Here is a 25,448-nt window from a genome sequence, read left to right on the forward strand (position 1 = left end):
CTCGTGATCCGCCCGTCTCGGCCTCCCAAAGTGCTGGGATTACAGGCTTGAGCCACCGCGCCCGGCCGCGTTTTCTGTTCTATCTTCAGACTTGGGCTGTTTCATCTCCTATTCCCACTGCCTTGAGATCAACAACAGTTTTCAGGGAGAAGGCCAGCTTTTGTACTCACCTGTCTCCCAGGGTTCCTGCTTTTACTCCCCACCCTCCTTAACTCCTGGAATTCTTTCTTTCTTGCCAGCTTAGCAATGCATTAAAAAGGATGTCATTATTATATTTTTATCCATCATTTTAGTAGTTTCTATTGAAAGGATCATTCAGGGTATCTAGACTACCACACTGCCAGATAAGAAAGTTCTCATGCTTTCTAAAACTCCTCCTTCCATTCCGCTGCTCTCTGACACCAAGTGGCTTCTAGCAACCTCTCCTCAAAACTCCCTGCTGAGGTGAGAAGTAGAGGCATGGAGGACTGATGGGCACAGAGAAAGTGCAAAGGCAACGGACTAGAGGTTTCGATGAAGTCAGAGCGTTGTTGCGTGGATGCACTTGAGCAGGTACATTTGAGCAGGTCAGCGGGAGAGGGAGTCGTGATCAGAGAGCAGAATGTTTGAATAGTCTATTGCTTTATAGATAAGGAAGTCCAAAGAGAGGTCAGCTGACTTGCTCAGAGTCATAGCTAGCAGATGGCAGAACAAGGCCCGGAAGCCAAGTTTTCTGTTCCCAGATGCCTATTCACATATGTGGTCAGGAGAGTGCACTTTTTTTTGTTTCTGTTTTGTTTTTTTGAGACAGGGTCTTGCTCTGTCACTCAGGCTGGAGTGCAGAGGCACAGTCTCAGCTCATTATAGCCTCAACCTCCTGGGCTCAAGCAATCCTCTTACCTCAGCCTCCCGACTAGCTGAGACTACAAGCATGCGCACCACCATGCCTGGCTAAGTTGTGTATATTTTGTAGATACGGGGTTTCACCATGTTGCCCAGGCTGGTCTCAAACTCCTGGACTCAAGCAATCTGCCCACCTCAGCCTCCCAAAGTGCTGGGATTACAAGCACGAGCCATAGCACCCAATCAGGGAGAGTATTAAGGAACAAATACCTTGCCATAGTCAATGACAGGCAGCTCAATGTTGGGAAACAGATCTTGCACGATGGCATTGAACAGAGGTGCATCAACTGAAGTGAGCTTGGCGATGTTCATATCTCTCATTGAGAGCAGCAGAACCTGAATGGGAAAAGACAGAGACTCAGGCTTGAGGAGCCAGGGCCTAGGCCCTTCACCTCCAAAGGGCTTCAGGGCAGGTGCCAAGAACAATGGAGACACCAGTTAGCCATTAGCAAAGTAGAGGGCAACACGGGGATGGGACCAGGTGGGAAGGTCCCCACCAATCTGGGGAAAGAAAGGGTCTGAAAGACTTGAGGGAAGTGACATAGGGCCAGTGACAGTGGAAGTCAGGTCCAAAGTCTGTGTCCTTGCTCTACCTCTTCATCAGTCAGATCCGGCTGTAGGCGGCGCTTCTTGCCAGCATAGCGCAGAAGGGAGGTGAGGGCACGCAGGCCAAAGTCATAGTGGTCCTGTCTGGAGAGCTGCTGCACAGCCAGTGAGTAGAGTGTGTACACCTTCTTGGCCAGAATCTGGGGAAACAAAACAGAGGAAGAAACAGTCCATCTCCCCACAAATCCCTCTGCTTCATCTCGGGACAGTCAGAGACAGGAAGCCAGGTCCCAGGACATGAAGCAGCTAGGAGGTACTCTACGGACTCTTCTGATGAAATCGTGTGAATCATGCCATCGTTCATCAGTGATATTACAGAGGAGAAACTTCCCTCCCCTAAAGTTTTCTCCCCCTACATCCTATGGACAATAGTCTAAGTTCCTTAGAGGATAAGCTGATAGTGAGGTCCTTGGGGAGCTCCTCTGTCCAGGGAATAATTATGAAAGGGAATTAAAATCACTGGAGAAAAGGGGTTATTGGAGTACCTTGCAGTTGCCAAAGCCCTCTCCAAAGAGAATGATTTCTGCAATGAGGGTGGAGTCAGGCACCACCATGGCAATTGGGCGGAACATGGATTTAAGATTTTCAGGAAGCTCTGTGCGGCCAGCATAGCCTGGAAAACAATGCCGCTTACTTGGAATCATATATTTCCTTATCTTGATTTGCTTCTCCAAACCCACTTTCCAATCAATCTCATTTTCTTCCACCTTAACTCCATCCCTAACTTTCTCCCTAACTCCAAGATCACATCCTTTCTCATCTCAGCCCCAGCCCTTCCCAGTCCACTTTGGTCTTCTCTCTTCTCTGTGGTCCTTTCCTTACTTTCTGCGTGGTCCTATTTCAAACTCAAATCACAGATCTGTCAATTTCCCATCTCTCCAGGTTCTGTGTATAGCTCACATCAGTCCTAATAGAAATCACAGCTTTTCCTCTTATTCGTTCAGTTCCTAAACCCCTTCCTATCCCTGTGCTGTACTAGGCCCTTCCCCCAGAGTTGTTTCTAGGGAACAGTAAGGAGACACCCTAGGGCCTGCTGCAAAAGAGATGGCAGAGAGACCAGAACTCTGGGAGCTAGCCTAATGGGAGAAGATAGCTAAGTATCTTAAAAGATGAGGTCCAGGCCGGGCGCGGTGGCTCAAGCCTGTAATCCCAGCACTTTGGGAGGCCAAGGTGGGCAGATCACGAGGTCAGGAGATCGAGACCATCCTGGCTAACATGGTGAAACCCTGTCTCTACTAAAAAAAAAAAAAAAAAAAAAAAAAAAAACAAAAAAAAAAACACACACACAAAAATTTAGCCGGGCACAGTGGCAGGTGCCTGTAGTCCCAGCTACCCGGGAGGCTACGGCAGGAGAATGGTGTGAACCCGGGAGGCAGAGCTTGCAGTGAGCCGAGATCATGCCACTGCACTCCAGCTCCAGCCTGGGTGAAAGAGCAAGACTCCGTCTCAAAAAAAAAAAAAAAGGTTTATTAATCCTTTAGGGAAAACAGTAAGATTGCTTCCCCTTCTCCCAGAAAGTTGTGTGTTTATCCTTCTCTCCACTTTGCTATTTTTAACCAGACTTCATTTAGCTATATACATTCGCATGGAAGGGGGAAGAGGAGGATGCAGTTATTTCCCCTGAATACCCAGTTCTTCCCACCCCAGAAACCCCATCCACTCCCTGCCACCTACCAGGATTCATGGTAATGAAGATCCCACAGGACCACACCAGATTTATTTCAAAGCCGTCAAAATGGAAACGGGTGAGGCCGGCAGCCAGGGCAGATAGGATGGACAGGATCTGCTGGGCCACCACTGACAGCACCTCGATGTTGATGCGGTTAAACTCATCAAAGCAACCCCAGGCTCCAGTCTGTGGGGTGCAAGGCAGAGTCACTGGGAGCAAGAGAGGTGCCCCAAAGGCTAGAAAGCATGATTAACACACCCTTCCTTAAAATGTTTCACTAGGTGAGGCGGCCTCCAGAATAGAGTGCAGGGAGAAGGGCACTAGAGTACACTGTTGTAGCTTCTGGCCAGAACTTTCCATCAGATGAGGCCAGTCTGGGGTGATGGTAGAAAAGGTGTGGGTTGGAAAGAGACTGGGGTAGGGAACTTGTGTGCACTGTCTATTCTGCTCCAGTTAACACGCATTATTTTCTTTAATCCTTTAATCCTTTATAATCTTCTGATTTTTGCAAATAAGCTACATGAAGCTCAGGAAGGGGAAGGGACTTTCCTAGTTGTGGCTGGGCGCGGTGGCTCACGCCTGTAATCCCAGCACTTTGGGAGGTTGAGACAGGTGGATCACCTGAGGTCAGGACTCTGAGACCAGCCTGGCCAAGATGGTGAAACCCTGTCTCCACTAAAAATACAAAAATTAGCCAGGTTTGGTGGCATGCGCCTGTAATCCCAGCTACTCAGGAGGCTGAGGCAGGAGAATTGCTTGAACCTGGGAGGCGAAGGTTGCAGTAAGCCGAGATCACACCACTACACTCCAAAACAAAAAAAGAATTACCCATGATGCAATGTCATGAAGTTACAAAGCACTGAACCAGATTTGGGTTTCAGTTTATTTTCTGGAACGAAAAGGTATTTAAGGGGCTTCTGGCACAGGGTGGCAGGATACTGACCTGAGCCAGACCTGAGTACATTCGGCCCATGGACTTGTAGTCCAGGCCCTCAGAGCAGTTGACCACAATGACATATATGCCCAGGGCCTTGCCCAGGTCCTTGACGGTCTCGGTCTTGCCTGTGCCTGCGGGGCCTTTTGGGGAGCCCCCTCGGTGCAGGTGCAATGCCGTGGTCAGTGTCATGTAACACCTGAGAATTGAGGACAGAAGCGGAGTCAGACTCCCGGACGCCTCTCAGCTTCTGCTGCCCCCACCCCAGCCACCTCATTCATCCCATACGGCAGACCTGTCCGTCAAGGGGGTGATGACAAGCCGGCCCGAGTTACCCAAGTACTCATAACTATACTGAAATTGCGTGTTGGTCTGGCGGATCATACAGTCATCAAGATCCTGGGGAAAACAGGGCAGAAAAAGAGAGAGGTGGGTTTGGAAGGAGAGTTAGAGCTGGGACAATGACTGAGAGTGGGGCTCAGAGTTGCCAGGGAGGCTGCAGTGAAGGGATCGGGGGTTCCCTTTTAGAGTTGAAAAGGGGAGTGGTTTATGGGCAAGATGGAAAATGGGTTTCATATTGCACGTCCACCCCAATCCAACGCAGCAGCTGCCTGGAGTGTTTCTGAGTCCTCTTCAAGTGACATTCATAGTGAGCCCTGACTGGGACAACTGCTTGCCACTCCTGATTGTGGGGAGGAGATGGGAGGAAGAACCGGATTAGGGTACTGGGACAGGACTAAGGGTTGGCTTAGGATATCCTTGCATTTACAGAACATGGATGCAATAAAAGCATTAGGATCCATTTTACGGTAAGAGAGTGGGGAGTTGGCCCATCTGGCACCTTCTCCCAGTAGAACCGAAGTTGGCTGAGCCAGTCAAAGGAATTGACATCCATGAGGCCACTCTTGTAAAGCTTCTCCAACACATCCCGGGCATGAATTTCTATCGTCACCAGAGCCACAATTTTAAGCCGCATGATCTTGGTCAAGTTCCCCCTGATAGCTTCTGAATACTTATTCAGGATTGACACCTGTGGCATGAGGCAGCAGGGAAGAGAGCAGACAGAGCAATGTCGCCAAAGCCCAATCACCCCTCACTCCCACCCAGCACCACTTCCAACCCGGTGCTGACCCCACCTGCTGGAACTCCTGGTAATTCTGCTCCACCGCGGACTGCCCCCACTGGACTTCCATCATAAAGCACCTTCACTCTGGCCCTTTTCCACCAGCTCACCTCTAATTCTCACTGCTTCCTCCCTGCAATTCTAGCCCCAGACCTAACCCATACTTGCAGAGCACCCACCTGCTTTTTTCTTTTCTTTTCTTTTTTTTTTTTTTTTTGAGACAGAGTCTCACTCTGTCGCCCAGGCTGGAGTGCAGTGGCGCGATCTCAGCTCCCTGCAAGCTCCGCCTCCCGGGTTCACGCCATTCTCCTGCCTCAGCCTCCCGAGTAGCTGGGACTACAGGCGCCCGCCACCATGCCTGGCTAATTTTTTGTATTTTTAATAGAGACGGCGTTTCACCGTGTTAGCCAGGATGGTCTCAATCTCCTGACCTCGTGATCCGCCTGCCTCGGCCTCCCAAAGTGCTGGGATTACAGGCGTGAGCCACCGTGCCCAGCCCTTTTTTTTTGAGACAGAGTCTTGCTCTGTTGCCCAGGCTGGAGTGCAGTGGTACGATCTCAGCTCACTGTAGCCTCAACCTCCTGTGTGTGCCACCAGCTAATTTTTGTATTTTTTGGTAAAGAAGGGGTTTCACCATATTGCCCAGGCTGGTCTGGAACTCCTGGGCTCAAACAAGTGGGCTCCTCCCACCTCTGCCTCCCAAAGTGCTGGGATTACAAGCATCAGCCACTGCGCTCGGCCTCCCACCTGCTTCTTCTTCATGACCTTGAGGATTTTCTTGTCTCCCCGCTCCTTCGCTGTCAGCAGGCACTTGGTGACATCAGCCGTCCACTGGATCTGACTGGCAGTGATCACCATCTGAGGATGTGCAGAAGCCATGTCCCAAAGCCCTATCCTTGGCCACCCATACAGCCCAGCTCCCAAGTCCCAGCTATTTCAAGAACCGTGTGCCTCTCCCAACTGCACCCAATCTGCTCTGAAGGATGGGACATGGGCCTCAGGTCAGGAGCTAAGGGTCCAGCTTGGAGTGTACCAGAGCCACAGCCCAGAAAGGGGGGTAAGAAACCACATTGTGTGAGACTCGAGATTCTGTCTTTCCACTGGCCACCTCCTTTTAACTCCATCTTTTTAACTCCATCTTCTTGTTCCCTCATTTCTTCATTTCTTTCTTTCTTTTTTTTTAAATTTTTTTAGATGGAGTCTTACTTTGTCACCCAGGTTGGAGTACAGTGGCTCGGTCTTGGCTCATTGCAACCTTCACCTCCTGGGTTCAAGCTATTTTCCTGCCTCAGCCTCCTGAGAAACTGGGATTACAGGTGCGCACCACCACACCAGATAATTTTTTGTATTTTTAGTAGAGACAGAGTTTCACCATGTTGGCCAGGCTGGTCTTGAACTCCTGACCTCAAGTGATCTGCCCGCCTCGGCCTTCCAAAGTCCTGGGATTACAGGTGTGAGCCACCATGCCTGGCCCCTTGTTCCCTCATTTCTGTTGACCCCAACTCACCTGGCCAGCCCACTCCTTCACCCATTTGTCCCTCTTGTTGAGGAACTTCTTGAGGGCCAGGCGGCAGTTCCGGAGAAGGTCCCGCAGGGTCACCCTCATGGTCCGTTCCACATCGCCAAGCCAGGACTGGGGGGAGGTGGGAGAATAGGGTAGCTCAGCCTCAGGGGCACGGCCAAGGTCCTCCACAGGGAAGGCACTTAGGAAGGGGCACTCCAGGGCTTTGTACCCAGAGAAAAGCAGGAATGGGCAACGGCTGGCTTGGGTCCCTGAGAGAAATGGAGGCTCTGAGGCAGATGGTCTGACTTTCAGAAGGAAATTTCAGTTCAGAGCAGAGATGATCATTGTCAGGAATGGCAGGTGGGAGGGGAAAGAGTGACTATTGGCCATTTACAGAGATCTTCTCTCCTCATGGAGCCAGGTGAATTTTCTTTTTTTTTTTCTTTTTTTTTTTTTTTGAGATGGAGTTTCACTCTGATTGCCCAGGCTGGAGTGCAATGGCGCGATCTCAGCTCAATGCAACCTCCGCCTCCCAGGTTCAAGCGATTCTCCTGCCTCAGCCTCCTGAATAGCTGGGATTACAGGCATGCGCCACCACTCCCGGCTAATTTTGTACTTTTAGTAGAGGACGGGGTTTCTCCATGTTGGTCAGGCTGGTCTGGAACTCCCGACCTAGGGGATCCACCTGCCTCGGCCTCCCAGAGTGCTGGGATTACAGGTGTGAGCCACTGTGCCCGGCCCAGGTGAACTGTCTGTAGGAAGAAGAATCAGCTAGGTCCTCAGACTCTCACCACAACTCACCTCCACAGGCCCTTCTAAAAGTACTGAGTGGAGGAAATCAATGTACTCGCCGTCGCCCGAGAACATTCCCACAGCTTCCCATTTGCTGCTGGACCCTCCAACCTGCAGAAAACAGAAGCTACTCAGAGCCTGGCCGGCCCACACTTGGTATCCGCCTAGAAGTACTGGGGCCTTTTGAGGGTAATTACTGCTCCTCTCCTCTCCTCTCAATATTACCAATTGGAAGAAATTCTATCCCTTGAGAATCGAGAATCATTAATTAACATGGCCCTCCTGTTGAGAGGGCAGGGTCCCTTCCAAAGCCTTTCATACCCACCCACCATCTCATTGTGGCCACTTCTACCGACCTTCTGGATTCTCAGCAACTTGATGTTGTCAAAGCATTTTTTGAGGTGCGGCTGCACAGCCTCTGGGTTTCGGGACTGGCCCAAAATCTCCAGTAGGTCATCATTGGACAAGAAGTAGAAGCGGGGGAAAATATGTCGCTTGGTCTCTAAATACATATCCAGAGACTTCTGAATATCTTCCAGGATTGTGTTCATTTCTGTCAATGTGTCCAGGAGGCCTGGGAAGAAGCGCGATGAATGCCATTTGATGGCCTTCTTTCCACTGCCCTGGGGGGATCTGGATGCCCCAACTCTGTGTTCTTTGCCAGCTCTTGAGCAGTGGGGCACAGACTGCCATGAGGGTTTCTGGACGCAGAGAAGTATCCCCAGACCCTCTATCATGCTCCTCCCATTCTCTCCATTAATGAATGACTCACTCTTCATTATGCACTATTGTACATGTTACTATTTATACATTAATGATACATCATATATGACTTCATTAATACAGTAACTTCCCCTTATCCACAGTTTCACTTTCCATGGTTGCAACTACCTGCAGACAACTGTGGTCCGAAAATATTCAATGGAAAATTCCAGAAATAAACAATCCCTAGGTTTTAATTGCACACTGTTCTGAGTAGTGTGGTGCAGTCTCTCACCATCCTGCTCTGTCCCCCAGGATGTGAACGATCCCCCTGTCCAGCGTCTCCACGCTGAAGAGGTTCCCTGCCCGTGAGTCATTTAGTAGCCCTCTCGGTTATCAAAGCGACTGTTGTGACATCACAGTAGTGCCTGTGTTCAAGTGACTCTTATTTCACTTAATAATGTAAGCAGAAGTGCAAGAGTAGTGATGCTGCCAATTCAGATACGCCAAAGAGAAGCCGTAAAGTGCTTCCATAAAGAGCTTCCTTCCTTTAAGTGAAAAGGTGAAAGTTCTCAACTGAGGTTGCTAAGATCTACAGTAAGCATGAATCTTCTGGCTGTGTGCAGTGGCTGACGCCTGTCATCCCAATACTTTGGGAGGCCGAGGTGGGCGGATCACTCGAGGTCAGGAGTTCAAGACCAGCCTGGCCACCATGGTGAAATCCCACCTCTACTAAAAATACAAAAATTAGCTGGGCGTGGTGGCAGGTGCCTGTAAGCCATGCTACTCGGGAGGCTGAGGCAGGAGAATCGCTTAAACCCAGAAGGTGGAAGTTGCAGTGAGCTGAGATCGCACCACCGTACTCCAACCTAGGCGACAGAGCAAGACACCGTCTCAAAAAAAAAAAAGAATCTGAATCTTCTATCTGCGAAACTGTGACAAAGGAAAAAGAAATTCATGATAGTTTTGCTGTCACACCTCAAACTGCAAAAGTTACAGCCTCGGCGCATAACAAGTGCTTAGTTAAGATGGAAAGGGCATTGAATGTATGGGAGGCAGACACAAACAGAAACATGTTCTGATTGATGGCAATTGGGTTCAGGACTATCTGAGGTGTCAGGCATCTACTGGGGGGTCTTGGAACATATCCCCAGTGAGTAGCGGGGGACACTGTATAACACACCCACCAAAGAACTTGGGGGTCCATCTTCCTTCATTTCCCATAGGCAAAAAAAGAAAAGAAGGGCTGGGGGAAGAACTTAGGGATCCACTGGCCCACCCAAGAGCTTCTGAAAAGTAGAGATTTCCCTCCATGTACACAATCTAGCAAGCACTTTAGATATATGTCATGTGCACACAGTGAAAGAAATCGACAAGGACTGGGGTTGCCAGTGTCCCTCATGTCACAGCAAAAAGAGTGCCAGAACAGGCAGCAGAAGACTCCCAATCAAACAGTGGTTCTTTCACTTACTGGCATGTCAATTCACCTCATCGAGTTTTCACCTCTTTGTGTATAAAATGGCAATAAAATCCATCTCAAAAATCAACGTGAGGCCAGCCATGGTGGTTCACGCCTGTAATCCCAGCAGTCTGGGAGGCCGAGGTGGGTGGATCCCTTAAGGTCAGAGAGCAAGACCAGCCTGACCAAAATGGTGAAACCCTGTCTCTACTAAAAAAATACAAACGTAGCTGGGTGTGGTGGCACACGCCTATAATCCCAGCTACTTGGGAGGCTGAGGCAGGAGAATTGCTTGAACTGGGAGGTGGAGGTTGTGGTGAGCTGAGATCGCGCCATTGCACTTCAGCCTGGGCAACAAGAGCGAAACTCCATCTCAAAAAACAAACAAACAAAAAAACCAATGTGAGTACTAATTGAAATGTATTCACATCGGTAGCTTCTCAATAATATTACTTTCCTCCCAGCCTACAGCCCCATACCTCAGGTCTTGATTGATTTTCCCCTTGTCTTCCCAGTTTCTAGCTTTCTGAAAAAAAGGAGGGACACTAGTGAGTGTGAACTCAGAGGTAACCCTCATGCCTTCAAGCACAGGGTCTACAGGCTGTTGGGTCCTCTGAGTGCAAACCTGAGTGACCCCCCCAGAGATCACAGGCAGACTCAGTAGCCATGGACAAGATGGATTTATTCTGTGCGTTCAACAAAGGGATCATTGTTTTTTTGGCTTTGCTTATAAATTGTTCCAAAATATAACTCGGTCAATTATTTCAAATAGTATCAGTCGTTGTCATTCAACTTTGCATATCATAACTTTTCATGTTTACCTTTGATCAGAATAATTAAAATTATTTGTATTGATGTGTATACTGAAGGCTCTTGGAAAAATGAAGCACTGCTAAGACTAGCCCTAGGTAAAATGAAGAGGTCCTCTGTACCCCCGCCAGAATTCTTCGCCACAGGATGCCCATTCTAGATGCCCGTTGTCAAACCTGACTCCCTGATTCTCTACCCAAGTCTCCCCCAGTCAACCAGCCCTCACTATGTGTTCATCTTACCATGTGTTCATCCCTTTCTTCCCCATACCCTACCTCATCCCACGGCTGAAGCCTAGTTAATCTGCTAAACTAAAGTCAATGTAGGCTGGACTCAGTGGCTCACACCTGTAATCCCAGCACTTTAGGAGGTTGAGGGAGGTGGATCACCTGAGGTCAGGAGTTCGAGACCAGCCTGGCCAACTTGGTGAAAGCCCAGCTCTACTAAAAACAAAAAAAATTAGCCAGAGGTGGTGGCACATGCTTGTATTCTCCAGCTACTTGGGAGGCTGAAGCAGGAGAATTGTTTGAACCCGGGAGGTGGAGAGTGCAGTAAGCCCAGATCACACCACTGCACTCCAGCCTGGGCGACGCACAAACCTCCGTCTCAAAAAAAAATTTTTTTAATAAATAAATAAACTCATCTGACTGATTCCATATCCCATGCTCTTAACCACTACATTATTATACTCCACGCAAATACTTGTTGAGTTTAATTTATGGAATTGTGATCTAATGCTTAGAAGAGGTGATGGAGATGGGACATGTTAGGAGAGCTGGGGGCATCAGTCTTTTTAATCAATGAAACATGCAACCATGACCAAGCAGAGTGCCTGCCAAAGCTGTGTCAGGGCAGGAGCCCTGGAACTCTGACCTGGGTAATGGGTGCTCCGGAGAGCATTGTTGTCCTTGTTCATCCTGTCCATGATGGCTTTCCAGTTGCTGTTGACCTGGTCAAATAAGGCCGATTCATTGGGCAGCTGCTTGCGGATGTCTTCTCCTAGGAAGATATTCTGAGGGGGCCAAAAATTGGGGTGAGAGGCCACTTTGTATGCACTCTCCACCCTCTGCTCCCCGTTCCCAGATCGTGGGTGACAGTTGAGTAGAAGATACAGAGTGCCAGAAGTCAAAGGCCAAGATGCCCAAATTCTACAAGGAAAGTTGGAGGTGGGGGGCCAGGTACTTGGGCCTAAGAAGAAAAATGGAAGAAATATCTAGGAAGAAGAACAAAAACTTGTTAGGGAGGGAATCTAAGGTGAGAGGTAGTAACTAAGAATCAGACAGCTGGGTCCTAGATGAAGAGTGACTTTAAAGGTAGGAGAATGAGACTGATAACAGGGCAAAATCTAGGTCTTAAGCAAATGAAGGAGAAAAAGCAGGAAGCAGGAAAAGCTTGGGCGCTGAGTCCTGACCTCTAAGTACATCCACTGACGCTGCACTGTGAGAATCATCTCAATAACCTCCAAAATAAGGGAGAGGCAGCGTTCCCAGTGATCCACATCCTTCTCAAAGGCCTTAACAAAGCGAGATGCCTTCATGGTAGACAGAGCTACCTGGTTATCTTCCAGCGCCTGGAATATTTCTTCTGTACCTCTGGGACAAAAGGGTTCAAAATCATAGTCCATCCCCACCTGCCCAACCTTGGCGCCACGCTGCAGCCCGGGTCACACAGCCCCCCTTTCTCCTAGAGCCCCAGCTCCCCCGACCTGAGCCGATGATGGCCTTTATCCTTGTAGGGTACTATGTCGAGCTGAGTCACATCCCAGGTCTTGGCAATGTTTTGTAAAGCCTGTGGAGAGAAATTGGGGGACACAGCAGTCAGGTATCTCTTCCCTAAGGGGAACAGGAGCTGAGAGGCATCATCAGATGATGAACAGCTGGAAGCCTGTGCTCCAGGAGGTGCAGGAGGTGTGGGAGCATGGGAGAGGAGGGTCGTACCACTTCTATAGCCAGCTCTTTAGTTGCTGAAGCAGAGATCTCCCCAATTTTCTCCACATGCTGATCCATCCCAAGCTCCACAATCTGCTCCAAGGTGAAGCTTTCAGATTCCTGATCAAACTCCCGCTGGATCTCATCCCTGACCTGGTCCCAGTGCCTGCAGCCAGGAACAGGAGGGTGTGAGGTCAGGAGCGTTACCATCATTCCCAACGCTGTCTCCCACTGGGACACTGTGATTCTGCGTAGTTATTAATTCACGATTCAACTCATTTTGCTAATCAGGCTCGAAGATGCAATCTTAGGCACCATGGGGAATACGAAAATTGAGGTAAGACCCTCCAGGAGTGGATTATCTGGAGAGGGAGTTGAGGCAGGTGCGCTCACAAAACACACAACGAATCACCGCAGGTTTACTCTAGATCTACACTGAGTAAAGGCCTTACATGAAACATCTCATATCATTCTCATGGCTACTCTATAAATTAGGAATTATTATTATTCCATTTACAGATGAGAAAACTGAGGGTTAGAGAGGTTAAGTAATGTAAGCAAATAAAGTGGTTAGTTTATACACAACCGTATAACACTTAATGGTTTCGGCATTGCCAAAAACATTATACTGGAAGAAAGACAAAGAAGTAAAATTATTTTCTCTTAAATGGATAGATCATTATTAAAACACCATTTATAAAAATTACTTTATTTTTATAAATCTATCCCCAGTGGCTCGAGATACATTCTCTACCATATGATAAATTCCGATGGATTAAAGGAATTAAACCTGAGAAACACAAAGCATTAGAAGAAAGAATGAAGAGGATGTATTTGTAACTTTGGGATAGGAAAGGTCTTCGTAAACAAGGCACAAAGGCAAAAACCATACAGAAAGAAAGTTATACTTTTGGCTACCTCAAAATAAAATCTTTTGTATAACAAAAGACATAAGGCGGGCTGGGCTGGGTGGCTCATGCCTGTAATCCAAGCACTTTGGGAGGCCAAGGTGGGCGGACCACTTGAGGCCAGGAGTTCAAGATCATCTTGGCCAACATGGCAAAACTCCATCTCTACTAAAAATACAAAAATTAGCCGAGCATGGTGGCGGGTGCTTGTAATCCCAGTTACTCGGGAGGCTGAGGCACAAGAATTGCTTGAACCTGCGAGGCGAAGGTTATAGTGAGCCGAGATCACAGCACTGCACCCCAGCCTGGGCAACAGAGTGAGACTCTGTCTACCCCCCAGAAAAAGAAAAAAAAAAGACATAAGGCTTAGTCATGATAGACAACTCCCTCTCAGACAGCGGGAGGCCCCAGGGCAGGGGGCAGAGAACAAGAGTCAGCAAGGCTGGATGACCTGAGACAGTGCAAGAAGCAGAGGACAGTGGCAGGCTTGGTGTCTGTGCCACGTGTTCACTGAGCACTATTTGCAATAGCCACGATGTGGAATCACCCTGCGTGTCCATCAAGCGATGAATAGAGGACGAAAATGTGGTGCATATATACAGTGAAATATCTCAGTCACAGGAAAGAAGAAAATCCTGTCACTTGCAACAACATGGAAGAACCTGGAGGACATTTTGCTAAGCGAAATAAGCCAGGCAAAGAAAGACAAACACCGCATGATCGCACTCATATGTCATACGTGAAGTCTGAACAGGTTGAACTCACAGAAGCACAGTCGAATGCTGGTTATCAGGGACTGGGGATGGTAGGTGGAGAGTTGGGGAGGTGTTGCTCAAAGGACACAAAACTTCAGTTAGACAAGAGGGATGATCTCCTGTACATTGTGGCAACAATGGTTAATAACAATCTATTCTACACTTGAAAACCACTGAGTAGCTTTTCAGTATTCTCACTACAAAAAATAGGTATGTGAGGTAATGCATATGATAATTAGCTCAATTTAGCCATTCCAAAATGTGTACATATTTCAAAACATGATGCTGTACACCATAAGTGTATGCAATTTTCATACGTCCATCAAAATTAAATGTTTGTTAAAAAGAGGAAAGAGAAAAAAACATACATTTGTGGACAAAGGGGAAGAGAGGGCTGTGAACACCGTGGAGAGGAAATAGGAGGGACCAGGTGGTAGCGCAGGCCAGCGGGGCAGAGTGGACACCCAGGAGCAGAGGGGCAGCCTCACCTCTCTCTAAGGGCAGGGTTCCGCAGGTCTGAGATGAGAGGCATGGTCCTCTTGAACTGCTCTATTTTTGAGCGAGTGGTTTCAATAATTTCCCAGTTTCGGTCCTGAGCAAAAGTTGGGGGCATCAGAAGACCCGATGACCTCCCTGGGAATAGACCCCGATCCTCCACTAGCTTCTCTTCCGCCTCCCCGCCCTGTTTCTCCCCACCTTATACTCTTTGGCTAATCTTGTGAGGCGACGAAACAGCCCGTGGGCCATGGTCTCCATGGTTTCGGTCTGCAGGGTCAGGAACCGGCCAGTCTTCCACTCATTCCAGTGCTCCTCCCAGTCTCGTGTGATCTCCCAGACTTGCTGGAGGGCGTCGAGCTCCTACGGAGCAGAAAGGTGCATTGCATGAAGAGGCACCTGCCCTCCTCCTCCCTGACGGACGCCCAGGCCCTTCGCTGCTCTCGCTCTGTGACGCTTTCCCTCTAGATAATACAGCGGCCTCCTCCGTCCACATAAATTTCTCCACTCTGTCGCCTTAAGAGCTTATCAAGGAACAAGCACAGGAAAAGACCCTCAATGTCATGAGTCATTAGGGAAATGCAAATCAAAAGCTCAGTGAGATACCACTTCACACCCGCTAGGATGGCTAGAACCAAAAAAAAAAAAAAAGGTAAATAAGTGTTGGCATGGAGATATGGAGAAAGAGGAAGCCTTGTACACTGCTAGTGGGAATGTGAAACGGTGCAGCTGCTGTGGAAAATGGCTTGGCAGCTCCTCAAAAAGTTAAACATAGAGTTTCCATATGATCTAGCAATTCCACTCCTAGGCTTACACCCACAAGAATAGGGAACAGGTGTTCAGACAAATACAAGTACATGCGTGTTCATGGCAGCACTACTCCCTTTAGCTAAAAGGTGGAAATAACCCAAATGTCCATCAACTGGTGAATGGTAAACAAAATGTGGTAAACTCATACAATATTCAAATATGAATATTCAGCCATTTAAAAAAGTACTGATCCATGCTACACCATGGATGAACCTTGAAGACATTATGCTTAGCGAAAGAAGCCAGATTTAAAAGGCCACGTGTGATATGGTTCCATTTGTATGAAGTGTCCAGAATAGGCGAATCACACACCTGGAAAATAGGCTCATAACTGACTGGGGCGGGGGACGGGGGATGGATGTGACTGCTAAGGGGCAGTTTCCTTTAGGGTAATACGAATGTTTGGGAATTAGATAGAGGTGGTGTGAATCACTAAATGTCACTAATTGTTCACTTCAAAATGGTTAATGTTGGCGGGGCGCCGTGGCTCACACTTGTAATCCCAGCACTTTGGGAGGTTGAGGCAGGTGGATCACCTGAGGTCAGGAGCTCAAGACCAGCCTGGACAATATGGTAAAACCCCATCTCTATACTAAAAATACAAAAAGTAGCCAGGCATAGTGGTGGATGCTTGTAATCCCAGCTACTCGGGAGTCTGAGGCATGAGAATCGTTTGAACCCGGGCGACAGAGGTTACAGTGAGCCGAGATTGCGCAACCACACTCCAGCCTGGGCAAGAGAGCAAGACTCTGTCTCAAAAAAAAAAAGAATTAATTTTGTTATGTGAATTTTACCTCAACTGAAACAAAAGCTCCTCGTGAGCGCCTCTCCCATCCCACTGCCTTTGTGGGTGCTAAGGACCCATTATCCTGTCCCTGCCCCTTATCGACAGTGACCACAGGGTCCTCGCTCAGCACACCACCTTCTCCAGGTTCTGAAGGTCCTTAGAGGGTGGCTGCTCGATCTTGAAGATGCCCAGGTTGGCTCGGAGACTGTTTTCCTCTTCCCGCATGGCCATCAGCATGGCCCGCACTTGTGCGATCTGGTCTAGGGCAGACATGTGTCCCACGTTGCTGGTGAAAGGGCCTGTGGAGGATTCAGGATGAAGCTCAGCTTCCCGCTCCCGTCTGGCAAGGACAGCCACGGCTCTCCTATCTCTTTGTGGGCAAATCTCACCTCTCTCCTCACGTGAGAGAGGGAAGGGAAGGAGAGCAAGAGGGAACGCATTGAAAGAATGACGGCTAATCTTAGCAAAAACTCCTAAATGCAGCTTGAGAGTCAGGAACAGATGGAATATGGAAGTCGGAATAAGAAAAGTAGAAATGGGGGCCGGGGGCGGTGGCTTACGCCTGTAATTCCAGCACTTTGGGAGGCTGAGGCAGGCAGATCACAAGGTCAAGAGATCGAGACTATTCTGGCCAACACGGTGAAACCCCGTCTCTACTAAAAATACAAAAATTAGCCGGGCGTGGTGGCGCACGTGCCTGTAGTCCCAGCTACTCGGGAGGCCGAGGCAGGAGAATCGCTTAAACCCAGGAGGTGGAGGTTGCAGTGAGCTGAGATCAAGTCACTGCACTCCAGCCTGGCAACAGAGAGAGATTCCATTTCAAAAAAAAAAAAAAACAGAAAGAAAAAAGAAAAGTAGAAATGCTATGAGCTGCACCTGTGCCCAAAACGAGAGCCACTGAGTGTCCTCCTCCTTTGCTCCTGAGCGGAGGCTCTTCCCCGCCCCAGCACCCACCCTCCTCCTCCCCTCCCAGTTTTCCCTTCCCAGGACCTGGGCTTGGAAGGCGGGGTCTCTAAACAAAGGTTAAGAAGCGGGAGAGGTGTATCAAGGAGGACCTTTGAATTCGAAATCTTCCAGAAGCGTATGTGCTTTCTTCTTGAAGTCATCTGCCGAGTGGATCAGGCCTGTCTTGAATTTCTCCTTGTATTTCTTCAGCATTTGCTCACTGTCCAGCAGAGCTTGTTGGAAGACAGCCCATTCGCCATTGAGACTGTCCAGCATCTCCAAGACCTGGGGGTGTCAGAGAGTGGCAGATGACCAGGAGCAGGAGGTCTGCCCTCGCATAAAGGCTTGTAAGGACTCTTTTCTGATCCTCCAGACCAGAGTCTGGGGATGAGTTTTGCACATGTGACAAGTCCTAAAAAAGTCAAAGTGTGAGTTGCTGGGCCTAAAAGAAACCCTGGCCGGGTGTGGTGGCTCACGCCTGTGATCCCAGCACTTTGGGAGGCCAAGGTGGGAGGATCACTTGAGATGCCTGTAGTGCCAGCTACTCGGGAGGCTGAGGTGGGAGGCTCACTTGAGCCCAGGAAGTTGAGGCTGCAGTGAGTCATGATTGCACCTCTGCACTCCAGGCTGGGCAATGGTTGGAGGTCCCGTCTCAAAAAAAAAAAAAAAAAGGTCTCAAAGCTGTCTGTCTGAGAATGAGGACAAAACCAAAAAAAAAAAAAAAAACAAAAAGTAAATGCAATAAGTAAAACCAGCTGGGTGCAGTGGTTCACACCTGTAATCCCAGCACTTTGGGAGGCCGAGGTCAGCAGATGGCTTGAGTTCAGGAGTTTAAGACCATCCTGGGCAACAAAATAAGACCCCATCTCTACCAAAAATACTAAAATCAGTCAGGTGTGGTGGCATGTGCCTGTGGTCCCAGCTCCTTGGGAGGCTGAAGTAGGAGAATCACTTGAGCCTGGGAGGCAGAGGTTGCAGTAGGCCGAGATCGTGCCACTGCTCTCCAGCCTGGCTGACAGAGCCAGACTCTGTTAAAAAAAAAAAAAAAAGAAGAAGAAGAAGAAAGAAGGAGAAGGAGAAGGAGATGAAGAAGAGGAGGAAGAAAAAGAAAAGAAAAAAAAGAAAAAAGAAATCCAGAAGCTAAGTAAAGGTATCGTTTGAGCTAGCTTTGGCTTTCAAATCTGGAGTCTCCTTCTCCTGTCACTTCTCTACTCTCCCTGAGGACAGCCAAGGGCCTCCCCTGAAATCTGCTGCCGATACGGGTCCCAGGTAGACCAAACACCGCAGGAACTCACACTGTCCTCAACTGGCACCTCGTACTTTTCAAGAATAGCAAATTGCTCGTGTATGGGAGGGATCTGAGTCTCCAGGTTGGCCAAGTCGTGCTGCAGGGCATCCATGAGCTGCAAGCTGACCCCCAGTTCCTCCAGCGTCTGGGGATGCCGGCTGATTCTGAAGGTGGGCAAAGGGAGCTCTAATGAGTGGAAGGCCCAGGGCCTGCCCCTGCCCCCTTCCTGCGGGGCACCCCAGCCCGCACTTCTCTGCATTCTCCTTCAGGTAGGTGTGCAGCTCCAGGAGACGCCCAGCAGCCATCTCCCTCAGCAGAGTCGTGAACTTGTTCTGCCACTCATTGCAGTGCTGCACCAGGGAGAACTTGAGGTGTGAACAGTCCAGCAGCACAAACTGGATATTGGTGACGGTCTCCTCTTTCTGCACGTTATTAGCAACTTCTGTGTAGCTGCAAGAGCCCCAGATCCCAGCTAGAATGTCGTTTTCTTCACAGACATGCCCCGTCCCAGCACGGGCTCCAGGTCTCATTTCCTTCTACCCATATCTGGGCAGCAGTTCTAGAGAGTTCTTCTACTCCCAGGCATCCCTCATTCCAATCTGCCCCAGCCATGCAGCTGTGACCGTCATTTTCCCAGTCACTGGCTATAAGATAGCTGTCAAACTTCTTAGTCTGGCATTCAAAGCTCTAGAGTGAGGCAGGGCGCGGTGACTCACGCCTGTAATCCCAGCACTTTGGGAGGCTGAGGCAGGTGAATCACAAGGTCAGGAGTTCAAGACCGGCCTAGCCAACATGGTGAAACCTTGTCTCTACTAAAAATACAAAAATTAACTGGGTGTGGTGGCGGGCGCCTGTAATCCCAGTTACTGGGGAGGCTGAGGCAGGAGAATCACTTGAACCCAGGAGGCGGAGGCTGCAGTGAGCCAAGATGGCGCCACTGCACTCCAGCCTGGGTGACAGGGTGAGACTCCATCTCAAAAAAAAAAAAAAAAAAGCTTTAGAGTGGCACAGATCTGGGTTGAGTTCATCCTATGCTGCTTCCTAGTTCTATGACCTCAAGCAGGTTTTGTTTGTTTTTTTTAACTGTGAGCCTTGGTTTCCTCATCTGTAACACAGTGACAGTAACAGAGCCTACCTCACAAGGTGGTTGGGAGAATCCACTTGGCTGCTGAGGAGCCCCTTTGCGTTCTTCCTTTCCTGTGCCTACACTGCAGATCTACTCTGCAGGGTGAACGTGCTCATGGACTCACATCTTTATGCCTTTGCTCATGCCATTTCCTCCATGTGGAATGCCTTCCCCACTGCCCATCTCTGCCTGTTGAAATCCTACGCAAAGTCCCTTCCTCCAGGAAGCCTTCCCTAAAATCCCCAGCTGGAAATCCTCTCTCCTTCCATTGAACTGCCCTGGCATGTTCTATACCTTCATCACAGTACTTACCACAGTGCAGCTGTGTAATAATACAGTACATGAGCCCATGGCTGCAGCCTACAAAGTGCTTTCATGTACCTTTAATCATTTCACAAGGTTCCAAGGTAGGTAGTGTAATATCTGTTTCACAGAAAACTGAGGCCCAGAGAATATAGAAAACCTGCCTAAAGTCACACAGCTAGTAAATGGCACAGCTGCGATTCCAAGTCTTCTCGTGACACCACGGCCACCGCTCTTTCAGCTATACTTTTATTTTCCTTACTACTCTAGAGCCCTCAGGAGGAAAGAACTTGCTCATTTCTTTTCTTTCTTTCTTTTTTTCTTAACTCCTCATGGCCCATACAATGCATGTTTATGGAATGTTTACAGAATGAATGAATGAATGACCAGAGGCCCATAAAAAGACGTGAGTTAAGATCAGAAATTAAGATCTTCTTCTAGGCCAGGCACGGTGGCTCACGTCTGTAATCCCAGCACTGAGGAAGGCTGAGGCGGGTGGATGACTTGAGGTCAGGAGTTTGAGACCAGCCTGGCCAACATGGTGAAACCCCGCCTGTACTAAAAATACAAAAATTAGCCAGGCGTGGTGGTGGATACCTGTAATCCCAGCTACTCGGGAGGCTGAGGCATGAGAATTGCTTGAACCTGGGAGGCGGAGGTTGCACTGCACTCCAGCCTGGGTGACAGAGTGAGACTCTGTCTCAAATAAAAGAAATTAAAAAAAAAAAAAAAAAAAAAAGATTTTCTTCCAGAGTGGGCAACATGAATCTCTACAAAAAAAAATTAAAAAAAAAAAAGAAAAAAGAAAATTATCCAAGCATGGTGGCATGTGCCTGTGGTTCCAGCTACTCGGTTGGGTTAGGCAGGAGGATCGCTTGAGCCCAGGAGGTCCAGGCCGCAGTGGGCTATGATCACATCACTGCACTTCAGCCTGGGCAATGACGGAGAAAGACCCTGTCTCAAACAAAACAAAACAAACAAAAGAATCTTCCATTTAACTCCCATCTGCCTTCTTAGAATAAAAGGGCTCATTTCTTTCATCTTCCAGATCTCTGGAATTTCCTTTTTTCCACCAGACCCTGCCATCCTCCCCTAGACAACTGCTTTTCACCTAAATCGTGTCCAGCTCTTCCTTGATCTCTACCCCTTGAGAAGCAAAGGTCCAATGTCCTAGGTCTTGTTCTTTTCCTGTCGTTGAGGACACATGTCGTCCTCAGCCCCACCACCTGCTTCCCAAGACTCTAGGCCTGGGCTTCTTCTCTAGTGCTGTGCCTCCTACAGACAGACTTTCAGTCCACCCTCATGACTCACCGGGCAATGTCGGCATCAAAAGAAGAGACAGGCGGGTTGAGGCGCTGGTAGCGACGAATGAAAGAGTCCTTGTTGATCTCCCAGATCTCCCGGTACATGTCCCAGGTCTTGAGGTAGTTCTGCAGCAGGCTCGCGTTGTTAGTCATGCCGCTGCTGATTTGGGTCTGGATCTTCTTGATGTCCTCATCTTGCTCTTCAAAGGATCAAGAAAAATGCTTCTCACTGACTTCCACCCCAACCCAAGTTCTGCGTGGGCCCTGCCCACTGCTCCAGACCTTCCACTCCAAAACCAGTTTCCCAAAGAAATACAGCTCAAACATGCACTTTAGAAGGTAAAGGAGTAGGCAGAAAGTAAAAATGTGACTCTTAATGTCTCCTTCACAGGATCTGATGTCTTGCCTGTTGGTATCTAGGCCTCTTATAGCCCAGTCCCAATCCCAGTCCCAAGCTTGTCTTTCCTCATCTCCCATCCCAAATCCCAAATCCCATGAGCATTGGTCACCTCATCTCAACCCCCATCCATGCCCCTGCTCCCTTCCCCAAACTGGCTCCCCTGCTTTTTTTTTTTTTTCTTTTAGATGGAGTTTCACTCTGTCACCCGGGTTGGAGTACAGTGGCATGATCTCAGCTCACTGCAACCTCCACCTCCTGGGTGATTCTTTGCCTCAGCCTCCTGAGCAGTTGGGATTATAGGCACCTGCCACCATGCCTGGCTAGTTTTTGTATTTTTAGTTGAGATGGGGTTTTGCCATGTTGGCCAGGCTAGTCTTGAACTCCTGACCTCAAATGACCCGCCTGCCTCGGCCTCCCAAAGTGCTGGGATTACAGGCACGAGCCACTGTGCCCAGCCGATCTGGTCCCTTGACCTGAGTTTTCCCCAGGTCATGGAGGTGACTGGCCCAGTATGTCTGGAAAAAGCCCCGGTCTCTCCTCCTGGCCTGGCCCACTCGACAGCCTCTGAAATCCTGTGCCTTGTGCTCTCCCCGTTGCCCACTCACCTACAACTGTTTGGATGGGTTCACGATGTGACTTGCGCTTGGTGAGAATGTCAGGGAGGTGGCGGAAGACAGAGATGGTAGAAAAGAGGTGGTTGCCAATGTCGTTGACCACACCTGCCAAAGTCTGCAGAGTGGGTGAGAATTCCACCTGTGAGGAACCCAGTGGAGAGGGAGAGAGAGATAAGCCTTAGGACTGGGAAGGGCACACACTTCAGCAGCAGGTCTGAAAGCCACAGGATAAAGTCAAGGTCAAGGACCAAATTTAGGAATTAAGGGAAACCGATAAATAAGATGTAATGGTTTTGAGATTTTGGGGGCAAAGTGGTTCCTACCTGTGCCACACCTCCTTGCATATCACTCTTCAAAATGACAAGGACTTGGAAGACTGGATTTGGGCTGGTCTTTCCATCCCCATTGATAGCCTTGGATAGCTCTAGCAGTGACCACTTCACATTCAGGCGCAGGGCATCCTCCATCATGCGGTCCAGCCGAATCGTATACAGCATCCACTGCTGCTGAATCTGGTGGGATGGAGGGAGGAAAAAGAGAACTTTTCAGGGAAGACAGTGCACATCCTGGGAAATGAGAACCAGTGAACAGGGAAGGAAACAAGTTGGTTTAACGGAAAGGCAGGACTCTGAGTCCTGGAGGAAGAGGTGTGAGGACTGAAGGTCGGCTGAGTCCAAGACTAGAACACGATGTTTGAGAAGCACACACTGGTAAAAAGAAAAAAGGGTCGGGAGCAAGAGAATGGCCTGATGAAATTGGGGGACTGTGGTTTTTCCAACCACAACATCTTGGCCACAGGAACCCTACCTCAGGACCATCATTCTTGAAGACCTCATAAGAGTTGGCCATGATGGTCACCACATCCTGGTGCAGGCTCATCAATTTCTGCTGTACAGCTGCCCGATGCTCTCTTTGGTCCTCTTCAAATTCCAGGTCCCTGTATACCCGTTTGCCACTAATGCGTACCAGCAGCGTCTCTGACATCTCTTGGGCTCGCCAGCCAATGGTCAGAGTGGATGCCTTGAACTCATTCACAATCATCTGCACCTAGAGTCAGGCCCCACCATGGGGGAGTTTCAGCTTCGGAAGAGACCATCTGGACCTCATTCTACCCTCCCACTTATTCTCCAGCTAGACTGGATGACACACAAAAAAGTCCTTCCCAAAGCAAACTTAATTCTTTTTATACTACCCCCAGGTTTCCCAATCTCTATGCAACACTCAGGTATAAATGACCCATCAGCCTTGCAGACGTTTAGGGTCTAAGGACCATGGCCCACCTTGCTGGCATGTATACGGCACTCCGTGATGAAGAAGGCACTGGCCCCCTTCAAGGCCCAGTGCAGTTTCTTGAGTCCTGGGTGGATCTTCTTATCCAGGAACCGAATACGCTCTTTGAAAAGGGCCTGCTCATCTGGGGACAGCATGGCAATAATCCTGTGCGTAAGAGAGGCCTGGTAGCCAGAGGGAACAAGTCCTGGAGATCTTTCCTCCACATTAGGAAATGGTGGAGAAATCTGAACGTTTCTAGACCACTAGTCTAGATCCTAGATCCTAGATCCTAGATCCTAGACTAGTACTTCCAAAAGAACTTTTTGCAATGATGGAGTGTTCTCTTAGGTTGGTGCAAAAGTGATTGCCATCTAAGTAATGGCAACAACTGCAATCACTTTGCACCAACCTAATACAATGTGTGCTGTCCAATATGGCACCCACTCATCACATATGGCTATGGAGCATTTGAAATGTGGCCTGTACCAATGAGTAATCGAATTTTTAAGTTTATTTACTTAATTTACACAGAAATAGCCACATGCAGCTAGAGGCCACCATGTTGGACACTGCAGTTCCAGACACTCAAACAAGACTGCTGGTTGCACCTCCTTGGACTTTAACTGGGCTGAGAAAGTTTCCTGCTATGGTCTGAATATTTGTGTCCCCACCAAATTTATATGTCAAAATCCCCACTCCCACAGTGATGGTGTTAGGACCTCTGGGAGGTGATTAGGTCATGAAGGTAGAGCCCTCATGAATGGAATTAGTGCCCTCATGAAAGAGGCCTAAGAGAGCTCCCTTGTCTCCTTCTACTATGTGAGGACACAGCAAGAAGACAGCCACCTATGAACCAGGATGCAGGCCCTCACCAGACACCAAATCTGCTGGCGCCTTGCTCTTGGACTCACCGGCCCCCAAAACTGTGAGAAATAAATATTTGTTGTTTATAAGCCACCTAGTCTACGGCATTTTGTTATAGAAGCCCAAATAGACTAAGACAGTACCTAACCCAGAACAAAACCTCACTCCAGAGAGAATACCAAGGCAGTCCAGAAACTGAGGCAGGGATGGGGGCAGTAGGCCTTAGTTCAATGGGTCTGACATTATTCTGTACACATAATCCTAAGGCCAGCCCGTTTCATTCCTAGAGAAGTGACCCAGAGCTACGATAATGTGGTCCAAGTGCCCTATCGGGTAGGAGGGGACCTGGTTGGCTTTACTCTCCACCCTGCAGCTAGAAGATAAAACTACAAGGAGTAGGAATAATGGTAGGGCCATAAGAGTGGGAGGCCTTTTTTTTTTTTTTTTTTTTTTTGAGAGGAAAAAAATGTAGAGGACAGAAATTGCAGAAAATGGACAACATCACAGGGCAGATAAGAGAAAAAGAAGGAATCAAATAGCATCTCGAAGGGCTGCAGTGAGGACTGGAGCTCTACCTATTGTAGTCTCTAGCAACAAGTAGCAGATTTTCACGCAGAATGCGCAGGTCCTCAGCTCGCTCGGCTACGTTCACCACGTAATGGGGCGTCTCAAACAGCAGCCGCTCCCAGTAGTCAATTTCCACAAAGAGAATCAGAAGGGACCTTTGAGAGAGAGAAGCCAGGCAGTGAGGGAAATGCACAAGGAGATAAACTAGAGCAACAACCGAGCAAGCGGGAGAGGCTGGGACACACGGGGAAATGCCGGGATAAGAAATGAAGCAGAGGCCTGGTGTGCTCACGCCTGTAATCCCAGCAGTTTGTGGGGCCGAGGCAGGCGGATTACTCGAGCTCAGGAGTTTGAGACCAGCCTGGCCAACACGGTGGAATCCCGTCTCTACAAAAAATATAAAAATTGGCTGGGCGCGGTGGCTCACGCCTGTAATCCCAGCACTTTGGGAGGCTGAGGCGGGCGGATCACAAGGTCAGGAGATCGAGACCACGGTGAAACCCTGTCTCTACTAAAAATACAAAAAATTAGCTGGGTGCAGTGGTGGGCGCCTGTAGTCCCAGCTACTCAGGAGGCTGAGGCAGGAGAATCGCTTGAACCC

At 48.9% G+C, this 25,448-nt stretch overlaps 1 protein-coding gene across 1 annotated transcript in view; it reads right to left on the minus strand.

The window, feature by feature from the left end:
* The window catches only part of DNAH2 (dynein axonemal heavy chain 2), a 122,990-nt gene that overhangs the window by 55,481 nt on the left and 42,061 nt on the right, over positions 1-25,448 (minus strand). Inside the window, exons 15-41 of the mRNA XM_033184712.1 lie at positions 24,856-25,002; positions 23,425-23,581; positions 22,952-23,191; positions 22,468-22,656; positions 22,136-22,283; positions 21,138-21,330; positions 18,647-18,847; positions 18,405-18,561; positions 17,220-17,394; positions 16,300-16,463; positions 14,769-14,930; positions 14,561-14,664; positions 12,419-12,575; positions 12,187-12,269; positions 11,893-12,073; positions 11,355-11,493; positions 7,867-8,084; positions 7,520-7,621; positions 6,722-6,847; positions 5,962-6,072; positions 4,933-5,121; positions 4,387-4,490; positions 4,101-4,290; positions 3,163-3,343; positions 1,974-2,101; positions 1,476-1,628; positions 1,093-1,218 (exon numbers count right to left, since the gene is read on the minus strand). Of these exons, the coding sequence (XP_033040603.1) occupies positions 1,093-1,218; positions 1,476-1,628; positions 1,974-2,101; positions 3,163-3,343; positions 4,101-4,290; positions 4,387-4,490; positions 4,933-5,121; positions 5,962-6,072; positions 6,722-6,847; positions 7,520-7,621; positions 7,867-8,084; positions 11,355-11,493; positions 11,893-12,073; positions 12,187-12,269; positions 12,419-12,575; positions 14,561-14,664; positions 14,769-14,930; positions 16,300-16,463; positions 17,220-17,394; positions 18,405-18,561; positions 18,647-18,847; positions 21,138-21,330; positions 22,136-22,283; positions 22,468-22,656; positions 22,952-23,191; positions 23,425-23,581; positions 24,856-25,002 (4,225 nt within the window). The remainder of the gene's footprint in view (positions 1-1,092; positions 1,219-1,475; positions 1,629-1,973; positions 2,102-3,162; positions 3,344-4,100; positions 4,291-4,386; positions 4,491-4,932; positions 5,122-5,961; positions 6,073-6,721; positions 6,848-7,519; positions 7,622-7,866; positions 8,085-11,354; positions 11,494-11,892; positions 12,074-12,186; positions 12,270-12,418; positions 12,576-14,560; positions 14,665-14,768; positions 14,931-16,299; positions 16,464-17,219; positions 17,395-18,404; positions 18,562-18,646; positions 18,848-21,137; positions 21,331-22,135; positions 22,284-22,467; positions 22,657-22,951; positions 23,192-23,424; positions 23,582-24,855; positions 25,003-25,448) is intronic.

The sequence above is a fragment of the Trachypithecus francoisi genome, unplaced genomic scaffold, assembly GCF_009764315.1.
Source record: "Trachypithecus francoisi isolate TF-2019V2 unplaced genomic scaffold, Tfra_2.0 Lachesis_group20, whole genome shotgun sequence".
NCBI lineage: Eukaryota > Metazoa > Chordata > Mammalia > Primates > Cercopithecidae > Trachypithecus > Trachypithecus francoisi.